Source organism: Saccostrea echinata, unplaced genomic scaffold (assembly GCF_033153115.1).
Source record: "Saccostrea echinata isolate AGI-Se365-2 ecotype Australia unplaced genomic scaffold, CSIRO_AGI_Sech_v1 ptg000012l, whole genome shotgun sequence".
Taxonomy (NCBI): Eukaryota; Metazoa; Mollusca; class Bivalvia; order Ostreida; family Ostreidae; genus Saccostrea; species Saccostrea echinata.
Genome location: NW_026889761.1, coordinates 9,647,282 through 9,666,522, shown reverse-complemented (window position 1 = coordinate 9,666,522; position 19,241 = coordinate 9,647,282). Strand labels below are relative to the sequence as shown.

Sequence of the window (19,241 nt, the reverse complement as noted above, 5' to 3'; positions counted from 1 at the left end):
ATATAAAATTGAACAAAAAAAAAAATAAACAAACAAACAAACAAAATAGAGATTTGAGCAATTCTAATTCAACAATAAAACAATGATATACGACATGTAAAGAATATGTTGAGTTTCAGAGCGTGCAAGAGGCCTGTAGAGCTTTTAGTGTCAATATCTTGATCTATCATTCAAGACTCAAAAACCAACTTGGTTGCATTGCATTACATGGAACGTGAAGATAATGAACAAACCCTCCGTATCGGTAAGTCTGACAGTATCAATTACTGGATTTATTGTTGCAAATATTTCCGCTGCAATCAAATTTTTATAATAAATATGTGTTATTGTCATTAATTCTTTAACTGTCTTTTTTTCCTTGCTCTTTCTCATCTCTGTTTCTCAATTAATAGATCATAAGATAATAAGCTTGCTCTTCGCTAAGTCATAAAAAAATATTGATATTAATTTGTTTAAATTCAGAGTCTAAGTATCTGGTCTAATTTGGAAGCACTTTGTTTCATTATCTTGAAATTATCACCGGATATAGCCAGAAGAAACTTATCACTCCAAAAAGGAGATGGGTGAACAAGGCGTGCAGAATGCCCATAATTTCAAACATATAAAAATTGATTGTTGAAATTTATGAAATTATGATAAACAAATCTTTTCTGAGGAAAATTTTGTCGGCAAAAATTATTCTGTTATTAGAAAAATTATGTGGTATTTGTGGGGTTCGAAAGCTAGCAATTAAAATCCTGAGTATCATTATCCTTCGAGACTAACACACTAACCACTACGCTACACAGCTCCTGGTGAATAGTGGCATTTAAATCATGTTTGCTATAATACCCTTGACTAAATGGACTAAAGTATTTCCCAGAAAGATGCGAATGTTGTACTGTCATAAAAGTGTATTTTTAAGGTATAGTGGGTCTTTGCTCAAAGTTTTTGTTAAACAAAACATGTATATTTTTACACAAACTTTGAGGATAAACTTTCAAAAAGAAAAATGGAGCGAAGACCCACTCATATCGAAAAATTGTGTTTTAGTATGAGAAAATGATCCTTTTTGTCCTCTTTAGTGTGTGTAAGAGGGATGATCAAAAAGTTCGTGAACTAATTGAATAACTTCCAGAAAAGAAATAAAATTAGATTTCAGTGTTTATTATTTTTTAAAGTAGCCTTCTCCGATCTTAATACACATCGACCACCGTTCTGCCCATGCGCGAATCACGTGATCCTGGCTGTCACGTGACATGCTCCGTAGCGTTCTGTTCACAGAAACTAAACAACGATTTTTCCGATTCTTGTATTTCTTATGCTGCGAGTTATTTTTTAAAACAAGAATAGTCCATTTGTCACAAATGGTCAAATATCGGCAACAGGATGGGTGAATAAGGATATCTTTTTTTCTAAAATGAGCATGGTGACCATCACAACCCGACTTCTCCGTCTTTGGTGCGTCGTTTTTCCATAGTGGATAAAGTATGGGCGCCTTCTTTTTATCATATCTGAGATGTGTAGAGTCTGAAGTAAACGGTATTTTAGGGATTTAATAGTTATGATATTCTTGAGATATTTAACTGTATTACTAACTGTAACTTGGCAATCTTTCTTAACAAATTGCTCAACAGAGACACATCTCTTCCCCAGCTTACTTTCAATGGGCACCAGAACAAACATCATTTTTAACCATCTCCCTTCCTTCACTACATCAATCAATCTATAATGATTGAACATCTGGCAAGTCTTTTGTTTTCATAAACCTTGAACAAATTTTTATATGCTACTGCAAAGGAATTTCAAAGACATACATTAAACTTTACAGCCGTTCGTTGCTTGAGTATAACTGAGTCAACCATTTTTTGTCACAAGTCATCTACAAATTGACGACATTTTCACATTGTGACGTCACAAACATGGAGCAAAACATTACCTAACATCTGCTAGTTATAGAACATGTTCATGACTATATATGTGCCAAATTTCATTCTGATCTGAATAGTAGTTTTGTAAATATAGAGATAGTTCTCGAACTTTTTGATCACCCCTCGTATGCTATTTCGTAGGCAAACGATTTCAATCTTTGTGATATTTTTGCAAATTCACGAGATTTTACATAAAGTATACTTCAATATTAGATGAAATATCAAAGAAAATTTTGTTATAATTGAGATTTTTTTTCACGTTGACGTTTGTCGCACTATAGGCATTTCGCTCGCCTTGTTCGCCCATCTTCTTTACTCATCACCAGGGACAATCAGGTTATGACATCCACTTGTCCTCGGTCTACTTATATGTATGTTCTATGTAAAACTATCAGTTCACTACTTTGTAAATGAACACAGATATCTGTATACTTCTGAGTACTCAAATGTTTGCTCGTTCCTTGAGTTAAAATGCACACAAATAATGTTTTAAAATCATTGAGCGATGACCAGGAGAAAGCAAATTTATAGAAAAACGCGTGTAAAAATGTACATTCTGTACCAAAGGACTCATCTAGCCATTTTTCAAGGCATATGTTAGCAAATCAAAACATAATATCGGGAACTTTCACTTTCCAAGTGCGCCCAAATTCCTGCCGGATCCAATTCAAAAGCATTCTCGTTCTTTGGTTTAAAAAAATGACATCTTCAACTTGTGATAAATATAGCACTACTGAATGCAAAGTCTTATAGCAATGCTAATTATTTTGATAAATTTATATCATTAAGGGTTCCTATGTAAGGCACTGAAATGTTACTTGTAGTTTGCATCGCTTCAGCAACCTTCCATTGTTAAACTTATAATCATAAATAAAGTCGTTTCGGCCAACTTTATTATTAATGACGAGAGAAAGTTCTTTTCAGTTTGATTTTGTTTTAATCTGGGTAAATGTAAAACGAAATAATCATGTTTAAGAAATATCGTATTTTAAAAGCCCCATTTAGAAATTATCATTTATTTAACATGCAGTGCTCATAAAATTTACAGTTATTAGTTACTTGTTAAGTATAAGGTCATCAAACTGAGAAAAAAATATTACTTAAAATCACTTTAGATCCACTAGTACTTTTTCTGTCAGATTATCTATTTATTAGTACATGTGGTTATATGTATGATAATTTTGTTATTTCCTTTCCAGTGAATGATATCATGATGTATCCTTCCTGGAACATATTATAAACAGAGTGTCTGAAGTGGACGACGTTACTTCCTTCACCATTCAGATCTGTTGTTATTCGTGTTTTTGAAAAAAAGCTACATGGCATATTAAAATCATTTCTTTATTCTACAGCACAAGGTTTACAATATAAATATCTGCATATTAACATGAAATATAATTTAAGACAATTTAATATTTGAAATGTTTATTGATGTGGATTTGTGGAAATAAAGAATTTACCCATTAGAGGGATCATGAAGGTTCTGATCGATATCATTAAGTCTTTTTAAAACAACTATTTGTCAGTTTTCTATGACTTTTTTATACCTCAAAGTTGTACACGTAGATCAAATATATTACTTTAAAGATTTTTCATATGTTTAAAATATTTGCGGCTGGGGGGGGGGGGGTCATCAACTATATAATTGTTCAATCAATTACTCTGCTATGCTTAATATGCTTTCCTTACTATCTACCCTACTAAGAAGGCTTGAGTGTAAGCAAGAGACACTCCTGTAAAGGTTTTCTAATAAATATCATTATGAAAAAAAGTTTGATGAAATATTTTCTGAATTGACGGCTCGTTCCCCAAACAAATTTTATTTTAAAATTCTGGTGTTGAAATGATATGTATCTTGTCTGATTCGGTCTTCAATGAAGTTATACGGTACATCACCCTTGTAGAATTAAAGAGAGTTGTGCCCTTGTCTGTTGTTTGAAGAAATTGTGAATATATAACAAGTCATCTCTAGATTAATAACATGTTAATCAAGAATAGAAATGGAATTTAAGTATTACAAGAAAATTATCCTTCATTTTAATTTTTGTTTTTTATTCACCCATGCAGCAACGATATTTCTTTAAAAGTCTCACCGCATCAAAAACAAATATATGTACATGCCGTAATTTCTTTGCTTGTTAAAATAATCATTTATCCCAGAGTTTCTGCAATGGCTTGTTTTATGATTTACTACTATTAATCTCGAGGGATTTTTTTAAAAGAAGTGTTATGCATTCAATCTACTTAGAAACTTAAAAAAAGAAATAGTAATATAAAATCTTAAAATAATACTTCCTTGTTCATTAAGAGTGTATATTGTGTCAACCATGAATCGAATGTTGATCATTTCTCTAATCTACATGCTACTACTGGTGGATGTCCATGGACAATTTTGGAACTGTAAGCTCCAAAATCAATGATAAAATAGGGCATTTCTTCAAAAAGCAAGTATCTATTCATCAGTAATTATTATTGATTCAGATACCATTAATCAATTTCTATCCATTTCAGATGAAGTGCAATTTAGTGATTATCGAAAAGTTTATTATCCTAAGGATACAATAGAATGCACTGGTATTTATCAACTACCACCATGGTACCGGTATTATAAATTCGAAGTATATATAGAAGATAATGTTCATATTGTTATCCAACAATTCCTTGCCAACGGAACACGCGTGGAACTATCGTCATGCTTACAAGATTCTGATACCAATCATTGTTTCGGCCAACTCGTCTATGAAGGATGCGGAGAAGTGAATATAACATGTTCGGCTGTAAGAAATAAGACGGAGATTAAAAATATAACGAGAGAAATCTTCATTACCGGTAAGAAGATACTAGTATCTTATTTTGAATTCATTTCGAACTATGATGTTTAAAAATTATCTGTACAAAATGTTCAATATAAAAGTAATTCTCTCTCTCTCTCTCTCTCTCTCTCTCTCTCTCTCTCTCAAATGAAACTTTATTTTGCTTTAATGTAGACAAACCATCAATCAAAGCTTTCCATATTCACGATAAAGAAGTGAGTAGTGACAATTACACACAAATTTTCTCATCGGGAAGTTTAATAGAGTTAATCTGCCTTGGAGATGTTTCAATTGTAAACAGGAAAGTTTTTGAGGTAAGCAATGCAAATATGTTAATTATAGATATGCTATCTTCATTATCAATAACAAAATATATTTCTACATGTTAATGTCATCTACATCTATCATGAAGGGGTAATGTTCAGAATAAGAAAGGGTAAAAGGAATCACGTTAACATAATATAATTTACTCTTTTCTGCTCGGCAAGGATGTAATGCTTCTCTCGTAAAAAAATTAAATATTTTTTAAATTGTATTTTAGCGTTTCCACCAGAAAGTTTAACACTTCGAAGCCTGGCAATTTTCCTTACTTAATATGAAAAGTACCAAATTCCTTTTTTATAAAGAAATATCTTTGCAGATTTATAATTGGTGAAAAAATCATTTATATATTTAGGATATGCAGAAAGTCAATGTCCGATATATCTTAAAGCTTAAAGCTTTTCTTAAGTATAAAATTGTATCTCCTACCAATTTCCAAAGTTATTGTATAATGAAATAATACTCTACACATAATATGATCCTTATTTTACATTTTATATCTCTAGAAATCTTAACCATTCTTTATTTTAAATAGTATACGAGAATGCATCATTTACTTGAAAGTATCTACATACATGGCAGTTTTTGGATCGAAATTATTATAAGCACTGATGTTGAAAGGATTGCTAAAGTATGTTTCTAAGAGCTTTTTTGTTGTGGCTGTAGAATTTATCGTTTAGCTGGGGGAATGGTTTGCTGAAAATGCAAGATCCACCTACAGTAAGAACAATCAGTAATTTGAATGATAAATGTAAAACCGACCAAACAGTATCTGCCTTCCTGTATTTGAAAGGGGAACAGATGGACACAGAAATAAATTGTGAAACTAGTGATTTGAGAACATCTTCTTGGGAAAGAAGGACATTCCGGAAATCTATAAATCTAAAAACAATACCAGGTAACGGAATATTTATAATGCCAGATTTTTGAAGACTGTCTATTTACAATGAGCATGTTTCAGGAGAATTTCCGCCACTCTTTTTTCATACAGACTAAGTAAGGTTACGTTTGTGTGTGTGTTAAGTATGTGTTTTATAAAATAATAAACTCTACTGTTTATTAGCTCACCTGAGCTCAAAGCTCAAGTAATTTTTCTGATCACAATTTGTCCGGCATCCGTCTGTCTGTCCGACTGTAAACTTTTCACACTTTCGACCTCTTGTCCAGAACCATGTAGCCAACTTCAATCAAACTTGCCACAAAGCATCCTTTGGTGTAGGTGATTTAAATTTGATTGAGGGCGTTCAAGGCGAGTATAATGCTTTGCTTTAAGACAATATTTTTCTTAAGTTTGCAAAATTTTCAAAGTTCATAGAAAAGTTCTATTTTTCTAAATACTATGTTGTAAGTAATTTCATCTTTAACAGATTTGATTCATTTTTTTTAATCTATTGAATAACTTACTGAATGATAATTTGTTTTTAAGTTGACAATTAAGGTGGTGATGGATGCCAGACGAAACGTCTCCTATATAATTATTTACCCCATTTAGTAGGATTTGAAATACCCCCACCTTTCAGATGTTTAATTGCAATTTAAATAATTTTTTTTTATTATTTTAATGAAAATACAATTTATTTATTTTTTTTTTTATATAATTCTTTTTTTTAAAAGAAGATTAATATTATCGACAAGAGTTAATTAAAATAGTGTTGATTTGAAAACAATATTGACAAGACCAGAGTCGCATTATTTTTTTGTAATTTCTAACAAAAATAAGCAAAGAAAACTAGGGAAACCTTTATTTCCTGAAAACAGACGGATAACATTCCATGGTAAAACATAAATTTAAAAATTCTACCGCCTCAGATCACCTGAAATTTGGCGCAGAACTACAGCAATTCAAGCCAAAAAAGATTTCTGAATCTCACGAAAATCTGTAGTCTACAAGTCGTGCTTTGACACCGCAAGTAAGCCCTGCATATTTCACTTTCCCTTTGAGAAGCAGATAAGCAAAGACCTCTTTACACCCATTTCAACTAGGCACTTGAAAGCAAAATTTACCATTTTTCAAAAAGAGATTGTTAAGAATTAGTGAAAATTCAAAAATCTTCTCAAAAGGAAGTAGACAGAAAAAAATAAAGCTTATGTGAAAGCTTCATTACACAGTTTGTTTAAATTGATCATGACACAAAAGGGTAGGTTGGGGCCACAATAGGTAATCAAAGTTTTACACTTAAATATATAGGAAATAATCTTTAAAATTCTTCTCAAGAATAGCAAAACTATGATAAATATATGGAAGCATCCTTAAGTAGTGTAGATTCCAATTTGCGCAAATCATGATCCCTGGTGAAAGGGTGGGGCCACAATATCCTATTAGGAGATCAAAGTATAATCTTTAAAAATCTCCTAAAGAACAGCAGGCCTGATTATTCATATTAAATATGCAAACTTCTTAGGTATTGTAGATTCAAGTTTTTAAAACATGGTCACTAGGGGTAGGGTGAGGCCACAATAAGATTTTTTTTATATCATATTGTATAGGAAAAATCTTTGAAAATCTTCTGCAGAACAGCAGGGTAATGATTAGTCATATTAATATACAAGTACAAAATGTAGTCTAAGATAATATAGATTCAAATTTGATCTGGGGGTAGGGTGGGACCACGATAGGAGATTTTAGTTTTACATAAAAATATATAGAAAAAAAAATCTTTAAAAATCTTCCTCTATTACATGGAAAAGCCATTATTAGTCATATTAATATGCAAGCATCCTGATATACTTTGGATTTAAGTATGTTCATACCAGGACCTGTAAGATTTGTATTAGGTTGATGCTACAAAAGGAGATTAGTTTTACAAGCGAATATGTAGAAAGAGATCTTTTCAAGAGCGCATAGTTAGACCACACTGAATCATATTAATATGAAAATCATTAATTCTAAATTGTCTGGTTTAAGATTGTTTTTAATTATGAACATTTAGGTTAGGTTTGGGCCAATATTAAAGATCTAAACTTTGGATAATGCATATGTACAAGAAACAAAAGCTTCTCCAGAACAGCAAGGTCATGCTATTCAAATTGATATGAAGCATCCCAGTGTTGTGTTGATTTTACTTTGACTAAATTATAGCCCCATTAGGACCAGAGTTTTGCCCACAATATGCAATATGGAGTAATTTTTCTTTATATTAAAAAAGGAATATTCTTATTTTTAAAAATCTGCTAATGATGAACAGCAGGGCTAAAGTGACTCAGGTGAGCGTTGTGGCTTATGGGCCTCGTGTTTTTCTTTCATTCCGCAAGAGAAAAACCAAATCCTAGGTCCTGTGATCGTCTTAACAGATGAGTTAGAGGATAGATCACTCCTGTCTTTGACATGCAAGACAACAACTGATCTCCATGACTCAACAGAGGTAAATTTGACATCACTGAAAGGATCAACTCAGATATCAAATGAAAAGACCTGTAGAGCCGAGATTGGCTTTTAGTCTGTACAAAAGGGACTAAAGATTTCATGAATGTAGTAATTCAGTGTTCATTCATCGTTTTAGTTTAATATTATGATGGTATAACATCTCGCAATACAAGACTAAGGAACAATAATGTTCTATTACCGTTTTATTTCATTTTTAGCACACCTGACTGAAACACCCCTGTATTAGAATGGGGCCACTGTAGAGGATGAAAATTATACATTGAAATTTATAAGAAAAATCTCTAACAATTTTCTCAAGAACTAAGGAAATGTGGATTCTAAATTGTTAAAATCATGACCCCCGGTGGTAGGTGGTACCACATTCAGGGATGAAAGTTTTACATCAAGATTTATAAGAAAAAAATTTAAAAGTCTTCTTCTCAAGACCCCTTTGACTAGAAAAGATGAAACTTACTATGGTATGTGAAAGCTTACAGACATAGTGTAGATTGTAATTTATTCAAATCATGGACCCTGGGGTAGAGTGGGCCACGTTGAAATATATATCAAAACTATTCAAAAATCTAGAAAAGATGAAACTTATGTGTGAGCTTCTAAAAATAATGTAGATACTAAATGTTTTAAATCATAGATCCTGGGGGTTTGGATGGAGCCACAATACGGGATCAAATTTTTACATTGAAATTATAAGAACGATCTTTAAAAACTTCTCAAGAACCAGTGGACCAGAAAGGATGAAACTTATGCGAATGATTCCTGAGGTAGCATAGATTCTTCTAAACTGTTCAACTTATGGCCCCCGAGAGTAGTGTGGTGCTCCAATAGGAAATCAAAGTTTTGAATTTAACTATATGAGAATTTTTTAAAACAATTTAAGTAACACAATTAAGAACCATTAATTTGCAATTATTTTTTGTTTGCAACAGAATGTTTCATGTTGTGTAAAACATTTTTTGAATTTCATTTTTGTTTTTAAATTATGGACCCTGGGTTAGAGTTGGCGAAAATCAGGATCAAATTTTACATAATGCATGTATACATACTTCTTCTCCACAACTGCAAGGCCATGTTAGTCTTTGATACTGAAGAACCCTTATGGTGTGTGATTTCAAAAAAACCCTAGAGTTAGGCTGGGGCAATAATATGGGGTCACGATTTTTCAATGGAATATAAAAATCTTTTTTAAAACTTCTGAAGAACAACAGGGCTTAAGTAACGTTTTGGCCCATGGCCTCTTGTTCATTAGGTAATACTATGTTCTTGTCAATTAACCATAATACTTGACTTTATTGACAAAAATAAATATTTAGTAATCTAACTATCGACATTATCATTTGCTGCAGGACATTCAATGGTGCACCAGAAAAGAAAATAACACACAGTATGGACCTCTTCCTCTCCAGGAAGTCCCAGATATTGAAATATTTAATAGAACATTTGAAAAGACGATCAAAAGTAGCGTTCTGTATCAGTTAATGAAAAGCGATGAAAATGTGGAAATTATCTGTGAAGCTAACCACTCCGACACATGCGGATCTGGAAAATTAAGGGGCACAGTTCTTTTTAATTCAAAACCAATCAAAACGCCAAATCAAAGTAAGTATTTTGTTGAACAGTTTTAAATGACTAAAATTAATCAGTTTTTATTTTTCAAATATTGTAATTTAATATATATAGGGATCAAATTTACGTTTGTTTCTATAGTTTCTATATTTCAATGTTGGAAAACAATAAAATATATCAAGTATCTGCTCATTTTCCAATCTAGAGAAGTACATATATTCTAAGAATGTTTGGAATAACTAATTCATTTTTTTGGTGGCTGGTATATACATGTTTTACAGATTATACAGATAGTACTTCGGAGCAATCGGATCTGTCAAATAGTGCATGTGTTACTTCTGATGAACGAAACAGACTGATCTATGCCTCAGCTGGTGTGATGACTGCTAGCATCATAATTCTCATAACAGGAGTCGTTGCGTTTTACAAAGCGAAGAAAAGAGGTAGATGTCCAACATCAAAATTTGTTTTGTATTTTATTAAAAGGATTTCGTTATCTGAGTAATATATATTATAATAACGTAATCTTTAAAAAAAAAAAAATGTTTTTTTGCCCTCTTCCGACCGACTGGCTAAAAATGGTTCGACTCAAATATTTTTAAACATAGAGGAATCGAGTATTTATTTTTTATTATTTATTCCGGTATTTAATCATCCTGTCAACAACTATTTTTATCTTATTAAAAACCTTTAATTTTAATAGACTTTGAAAAAGAATTTTCACCAAAAATTCCGACCCAAGGTTTCTATCCGGAGTTGGGAGAGGGGTAAACAAAAATTATTTTAAAGATTGCTTAATGTGTCCAATTCGTCAAATGCTAGGATAGGTATACAGTTTAACAATTAGAAAAAAAATCTGTCATTTCTTCTGCTCATATTATTTTCTTTTCTGAAATCAATTTATTTGAAGAAAAAAAAACCTTTTAAAAATAATATACTCGTACTTAGAGAGGATTGTCAGCTGAATATTTCACTAAAATTTCACTAGGCCTTTATATTTGTAGATAGTAAGGGCGGTCTTAGAGAACCGGTGTAAAAACGAATAATGACCCCCATAGAATAATGACCGGGGGTCATTTTTAGCGGTCAAATAATGACCCCCGGTCACTATTCAACGGCGAAAAATGACCCCCGGTTATTATTCGACGTCGAAAAATGACCCTTTTGCCCGTAGAAAAAGTGTCATCAACCCTTAAATCTGCATACCCTACGTGAAGAAAAATGACCCCCTTAGAATAATGACCCCTTGTAGATTAAAGTTGAAATTTTTAGGTGGCAAAAAAATAATAAATCAAGAGACCTGTTGGCCAAAATGCTCACCTGAGCTAAATTGGGAATAAATCGATGATATGTTGATCTCATTACATTATAAAAGTATTGCTGTTTTTAAGGTCAATTCGATGATTAAGAATCTAGAGGAGTAAAGGATTGATCGAGCCCAAAGGGTGAGGTGAACATTGTTTTTCGATGGTAGAAAATCATCGTACTGACAGGAAAAAACAGCAATAATTGTTTTATTATACAGTTCAACGATTAAATTAATACAAACTTGTTAAGTAGACATGTTTCTTGTTTACATTTGCTCAAGTCCTAGCCAAACACAGTGAGAGAATCGGAATTAACATAAGCATAACCAGTATTAATTTTGCATTTGAAATCTATTTTGGTGCAATGTAAAAAAAATAAATGTCAGGCATAGTATTGAAAAGTGAAATGGGGCATTATAAAAGACAAAAATGACAAGTAACCTCAGAAATATCTTTGTTGAACCTCTCAAAAAATTTATTGATGTGTTACGGTGTAAAATACGACTTTTCGGACTTATTATAAATTACTGTGAAAATTGACCTTTAGGACTTTGTGTAAATTGTTATAAAAACTTTTCGTATATTAAGGAACATAATCAGTATGCAATGCAAATTCAGACAGAAGCTGAGAAAACAACCAAACAGTTAAGGGAAGAAAACAACGCCCTGCTACAGACCATCCGAATATTGGAAGATGAAAGGGATCATCTGCTCGCCGTGTTTGTGGAAAACAAACGACAATTTCAACCATGTAGACATCAGGGAATACCAAGAAGAGGCAAGTTTTATTGAAAAAAAAATCAAAACATGAGGACGTGTTTTACGCGAAGGCGGAGCATGTGTTACGGTGTAAAATACGACTTTTCGGACTTATTATAAATTACTGTGAAAATTAACCTTTAGGACTTTGTGTAAATTGTTATAAAAACTTTTCGTATATTTCGGCAAATGTAACAAATTCTATAAATCTACAAATCCTTAATCCTACCCGATGCACAGTCAAAGATGGACACTTAATCCCTTAATTGACTTCTGTTTATATTTATTGACACTTAATCTTTCATCTACTTTAATTCTATTATATACATGCCGCTAAAATGTCACCAGTCGCTCAATAACTGTTTGATAATTAATTTCTTTATACATTTTGTTAATCCTTTTATTTTGTCCTATCTTTGTTCAGTATGTATGTTTTGTTGTTAAAATTTATAGTCAGTTGGAATCAGACCTTCGGTGCTGATAGTTCCCAAACTCATGTAAAAGTTTATTCCATGCTGATTCTATATAAAAGTATTAAAACTATAACGCGTGTTGGTTTAATGGAGGTTTTATGAATCTGGGTTCAACAATAAGAGGAAAACTCACGGTTGGCCCAGAATCAGAATTTGACGGACAATGCATCCCGTAAAAGATGTAAGGGGTATTTCTCTTTACTCTACTGTATCAAAACGTTGGGGTAGGGCAACCAGACCTGTAATGAACATTTTGAAGCGAAAAAATAAAAATTTACGTTCATAACACCCCACCCCACCATTAATTCTGTGCGCCCGAACGTTATGTTCACCTTGTCCACTCAAGAAAGAGAGATTTTTTAACTATACTGTATAAAAAAGAGGAGGTGGTTACAAGACATTCAATGAACATTTTTTTCCCTACACTTAAAAAAAAAATTGATCGTACTCAAAGTATGTTGAGTACTTTGGGAGACATGTTTACCATTGAAAAGCCAGAACATCCCCTTGTCTGTTATTTAGCTATGAATGTCTATAATCAGTCAAATATCCAAATATGAAACAAATGGAAGACAGTCATAAAGGGAGATTACGTTAAGAGTTATATAACCAATAGTAGCCATTTTGCGATTTTCAATATGTGCTGAGAACACAATAGGCTTAAAAGATAGAAATATGCATGTAAATGTAATGTTGTTTTATTGCATTTTAATTGCGTGTTCGTCCAGTGTTGGTCAAAAGGGGCATAAAGAAGAATTAAACATTGAGATTCAAACCTTGGCATCAATGACGTGTTAAAAATTTTGTTTCACTCTTGGAAAAGGGGTTATTTTTCAACGGGGGTCAATTTTTTTTATAGGACGTACATATAACAAATTGATCCCTGGGGCTCTTTTTCTACAAAAAAATAATCTTTTTCTATTTGTTGAAAAATGACCCCCCGGTCACTATTCCATAGGGGTCATTATTCGTCTTTACACCGATCTTAGAGAGCATATAACGAATAAATAGCAAGGGGAAAAAAGCAAAGTTTTGATGTGATTTTTTTTCAGTTATTTTATTGGTTAGAAAGTATTTCCTATTAATATAGACTAATTTTAAAACTCCGATTAATACATTTGTATCTGTGGTTGCACATTGTAGACTGATGAATATTTCATTATCATTTTTACAGTGAAACATGAAACCAGCACTTCATCGTAAGTAGTTTCGTATCCTACATACCCTAGACAAAATTACTAATGCACCACTCAGTATTCTCACTTGTTTATCTAGCATGTATCTAATTGGCTTAAGTATATCTTATTTGCGTTTTGTCAAGTGCAGTTGAATTGAAAATGTATTTGTGTCATGAGAAGACCCTCAAATGACCTTGATCGACGGAAAATCAATTTCCGAAAGTCCACGGAGCATCTTTTGCCCTGATATGAATTAGTGGATATCAATGGTGGTCAGAACCGTTGCAACAGAAGCAGCCTTCTAGTCAAAAAATCAAATAATACAGGGCGATTTGTCTGTCATATTTCCTAGTAGTCACCCAGTGCTTTGGTGTCCATACCCTGCCCACGAGTTTTGTGGAACACTCTTGCAATTGTTATGTCGTGACATCTGAATGCTGTTGCTATCTTTAAATAAGATTCTAATGTTTGTTTATCTATTTGCAAGACTTTTTTCATTAGGAAAAAGAAAATTCTTAGAAATATTTTGATTTTTTGGTACAAATCCCCCAAAGGAATACCCTTCAAATACCATACTGACTACTTTAGAACGCTCCTCTCGGGTGAAACGCCGCAAATGTTTTTAATTAACATCTGATTTTTTTGAATTAGTACAAACATAAAGAAAACAAAAACCAAGATGAAAATGGAATTTTTTTTCCCCCAGACCGTTACCATGATGCTTAGTTGTTTTATTTATTAGTTAATTATTTTTCAGTTAAAATATTTAAATGACTTGCTTTTAACTTTGGTTAACTTTATATGTCAAATACACATTAGTAACTTTTGAAAATTAAAATATGAATTTTCTTAGGTGTTGCGTTAGCAGTTTTGTCTAGTGTATATTTCTTTACGTTGACTCACAATTTGAAATAAGAATGATGAAATATCAACATGTTTATTCTGTTACTAAGTTTAAAGAAAAAGGAAATGCATTTGGATAACACAGGACCCTTCCTTCTTGATGTATTTCAATACGTCTTACTTCGCTTTCAGTTTCTATTTTATAATATATTATTATTATATCTAATTTCCATTTTAATTTATTCTCGAGTTTCTGTTCAACTCCAACAATAATGGGTAAAACAGTTTTATCCATGTCTGTTATTTATTCTGTACAGAAAAATTCCCATTACGCACAAAATTCTGAGCCCTAGGGTACATGTATGAAGAATCAGAACTTTATGTATTTGTAGATTCTTAAGTGGTTTTGCCTAATAATTATATCCCATAAAAGTAAAATTAAAAACATGATTAGAGAACTGCAAGAAATAAAAATGGTAAATAACATTAATAATATACATTTATACGGAAGCCGGTTGGTGCCAGGTAGAAAAAATATTTTATCTGGCAGCCACCAGATAAGTTTCTGGTGGCCGCCAGATAAAAAAAAATAAAAAGATCTGGCGGCCCCCAGATAACTTAAATGGCGGCCGCCAGAAAACAACAATTATTAGAATAATAATTGTATTTATGTATTTAATGCGGTAATTTATTTAGAGCTTTTTAGTATGATTTTATGTTTGTAAATTGTGAAAATTCTTAGATCCACACCTTGGCTGATGTATCAATAGCTTTTAGCCAATGATGGTGTTAGGTCACGTGGTCAGCTCAGTGAGTCATTCAGTTGTATTTTGATACCCGCACGCTGACCAACGCTTACACGAGGCACGTCTATTTTGAAGATCCACCTTCACCCCAGCATTCCTACCCCTTAATATGGTTAATAAGGTGTCATGTAAAATTATATTTAGGCCTATTTTGTTTTAATGTGCCATCTTTTTGCTAACTTGGCCTATTCTGTTTTTGATGTGCCATCTTTTTGCTAACTTTTTCTTATGATGTTTTGGCCTATTTTGTTTTGATGTGCCATCTTTTTGCTAACTTTTTCTTATGATGTTGTGATTGTCTTGTTTTACAGGTACTTTTTTCTAGTAATTTTTGGGGGATCAGACATTATCATATTTTACGTAACTGATAACCAAAACTTGTGAATCTGATCCCCCTCTTGTGTGTTAAATTGTTTATGCTTATACCGTCATTTTAATAAATGACATTATTCATCTCTATGAAAGTGTTTTATTTGACTTGTACAAAATTAGCAAAAACTAGCTGCGGTGAGCTTGCCGATAAGCATTAGAAGACATAAAATTATCTGGCGGCCGCCACATTATTATTTGGCGGCCGCCTGATAAATAGAACTGGCGGCCGCCAGATAATTATTTGGTGGCCGCCAAATAATTTTCTGGCGACAGCCAGATTTTTTTATCTGGCGGCCGCCAGATAATTAATTGGCGGCCGCAAGAAACTTATCTGGCGCCGCCAGATAAAATATTTTTCTACCTGGCACCTACCGGCTTCCGTACATTTACAAACTTAGGGAAAAAGAATGAGTAATTCTTTTTTCAGCCCAAGGTAATCTAGGTCCTATTTGTCAAGTTAGTTTCCTACCATGAATAAACCTGTCAGCATAATCAGCATAAATAGTTACATGTATACATCTTTTCACACTAAATGCTCAAATATTCAACATATACTTTTTAGTTTGGATGTTACTGCTGCAGATAAAATTAAAACGCCAAAAGCAAACGCATACAATTCGATCAGAAACAATCCAATCTCAGAAGTTTACCAGAATCAAATATCGTCTGGCGGCCAAACTTATTCGAATACTCCAGTTCACTCAGGAGGAGCAACCTTTGGTGTGTACGATTCAACTGAAGCTGATGGTGAAGATTTGTATGAACCTGTAGAAGTACCTCATGATGAGCAACATGTTTATGAAGGAAAGCTTCAAACTGCTGAACTATATGAAGATGTGTAAACATGATGAAAATATCAGAAAGCTGAAAGTAGAAATACAAAAATCGGTTATATTTATTGACCAATTAGTGGATGCTCTTCGCAGCTTTAATTTGTAATATGTATATCTAAATATCTGCAAATACAAGATGTAAACACTTTTATTTGATTTTTGCTGTTATTAGTGTTCAAAACTTCTTAACTGACCCTTGTTACAAGTGTGATGTCATGTATTTTAGTGATAACATTCATAATTTATGTAATATAATACAAATATTTAGAATCTTGTATAGTCTCTTTTGTCGTAAAGTTTTTTTCTGCTTGATTTAAAAGCGATGTAACAATCATCAGATCTGGTACCAAGAAAAGTTATTTCATCATTTAAAATGCATTGTCTGGGTTTGTTTGTTTTGTTTTGATTTTTTTTTTTTTTTAATGCATGTTTACCTATATTTTAAGCAAATACATTTCGTGTTTTAGCAAGTTTTTTTTCCGATGTCCTTTAGAAGTACTTTGGCATGCATAAACTCAGGTTTCTTTATCATGTCATAATTTTACCATATTCTTTCATCTCGCGATTGACTATATAGAATACTTATTGAAAGAATATTTTACCTTAAGTTTCCTCTTTTGTCTACATTCTGATTTTTTAGAAATTCTACGAAATTGGATTTCACTTGGTGTTTAATGATGAATTTAGTGTCAAATTAAGAGAGGGAAGCAGAGAGAAAGAGAGACATCGTAAATTGAATTAAGCATCTCTTGAAAACTTCCTACAAAATGTAATTTGAACTCATCACCTCAGTAATATTGTAGTGGAAAACTATCAATTCATCTTCTAATAGGAACATCTAGTGAGGTTATTTTCGTATTGTTTAATATATTTCGATTTTAGGGGTGTGATTTTTGTGTTAAATTCTGTTAATTAATTTTGATTTTTCATCTTTTTTTAGCTCACCCGCTTTTAAAGACCTAGTGAGCTTTTCTGATCACATTTTGTCTGCAGTCCGTTTGTTCAAATAAAGGTCCACACCCTCTTTCAGGGGAGATAATTAAGAATAAGTGAAAATTTAATTTAAAATCTTTTAATGGAATCTATAAAAAAAAAAAAAAGAACCACAGGGCAAAAAAAATATGAAACATATCAACGTTTCATTGCATAGTGTAGATTCAAGTTTGTTCAAATCATGACCCCCGGGGGTAAGATGGGGCCACAATGGGCGATCAAAGTTATACATAGGAATATATAGGAAAATTCTTTAAAAATTCTTTCTCAAGAAAGCGAATCCATGATTAGTCATATTAAAATGGAAAGATCCTCAGGTAGTGTAGATTCACGTTTCTTCAAAATATAAACCCCTGAGGATAGACCGGGACCAAAATGGACCATGAAAGTCCTACAGAATATAAAGGAAAATTCTTTAAAATCTCAAGAACATCAAAGCCATGATTAGTCATATTTGTTGAAATCCTCCTCAGGTAGTGTAGATTCAAGTTTGTCAAAATCATGGGCCACAGAGCAAAGTCTTACATTGGAATATATAGGATTTTTTTATAATCTTCTTCTCAAGAACAGCAAAGGCTTGATAAGTCATATTTATGTTAAATCATTCTCAGGTAGTGTAGATTCAAGTGGGGTGGGGTAAAAATATGTGATTAAAGCTTTACATAGGAATAGACAGGGGAGAATTCTTACAGCAAGGCCATAGTTACTCAGGTGAGTGTTGTGGCCATTTGGCCTCTTGTTACCTCACCTATCCCAAAGACTTGCTCATGTAGGCTTGTCAAATCGCAATTTGTCTATCCGTTTTGTTCTTGACTTTGTTACCGTAGTTATCGGCGTACATTTTTCACATTCGCATTTACAGAGTATCCTTGCGGGAAGAAAATTCACATGTTATAGTAAAGGTCCAACCCCACTGTTAATGATTTATGATCAAGAAAAGACACAAATAAGGTGTGAAATAAAATATCTTTCTTAAGAGCCATTGGGCAAGAAAAGGGAAACCTTACGTGAAAATCTCCTTACAGATTGTTTTGATCATACCGCTCAGGATTAGGTTTTGATCAAAATTCGGGATCAAATCTTCACAATTTTATATATATATATATATATAGGTTTTTTTTTTAAAGAAATCTCCTTTTAAAACTAGCAGAACAATAGTTATTTATATAAATATACAAGCATCCTCAGGTAATGCAGTTTGTTAAAATCATGGCCCCAAGGTAAGGGCGAGGAAAAAATAGGACTGATATCGTAAAAGATCTTTTATTCAGAACAACAGAATCACAGGTGAGTGATGTGTCCTATAAGCCTTTTTTCTTATTTTGGTTTTCTTGTATAGTACCAGCTAATCATTTTTTCAGATCAGCCATTATCATATTTTAAGTTATTTACTGTCAGAGCTTGTGTGTCTGAACCCTTTCTTGTGTGTAAAATTGTTCAACTTTTATCAATTTTTAAATAAATCACATTCTTTAACTTCATAAATGTGTTTACGTCATTTAAAGAACAAGAAACGTAATTTATTTAAACAAATGAACTACATGTATAAATGCGTGTATATATGTAGATTGATCTATTCAACATTTTTATATTCATTTAAAAACTACATGGCTAGTAGAACGAAAGGACAAATAGACAACCATAACCTGCTGAACTGACCCTATCCAATTAACAATTTACTTTAT

The 19,241-nt window shown here is 32.3% G+C and overlaps 1 protein-coding gene across 1 annotated transcript; it reads left to right on the top strand.

Moving 5' to 3' along the window:
• The first annotated feature begins 4,535 nt into the window (after positions 1 to 4,535).
• LOC133185919 (uncharacterized) lies at positions 4,536 to 19,041 on the top strand. Its single transcript, XM_061321209.1, has 8 exons — positions 4,536 to 4,739; positions 4,898 to 5,037; positions 5,711 to 5,942; positions 8,297 to 8,406; positions 9,773 to 10,025; positions 10,274 to 10,435; positions 13,706 to 13,730; positions 16,293 to 19,041. Exons 3-8 carry the CDS (start codon positions 5,747 to 5,749, stop codon positions 16,570 to 16,572), a joined length of 1,026 nt encoding a protein of 341 aa, XP_061177193.1. The 5' UTR covers positions 4,536 to 4,739; positions 4,898 to 5,037; positions 5,711 to 5,746; the 3' UTR covers positions 16,573 to 19,041.
• Positions 19,042 to 19,241: the final 200 nt, after the last annotated feature.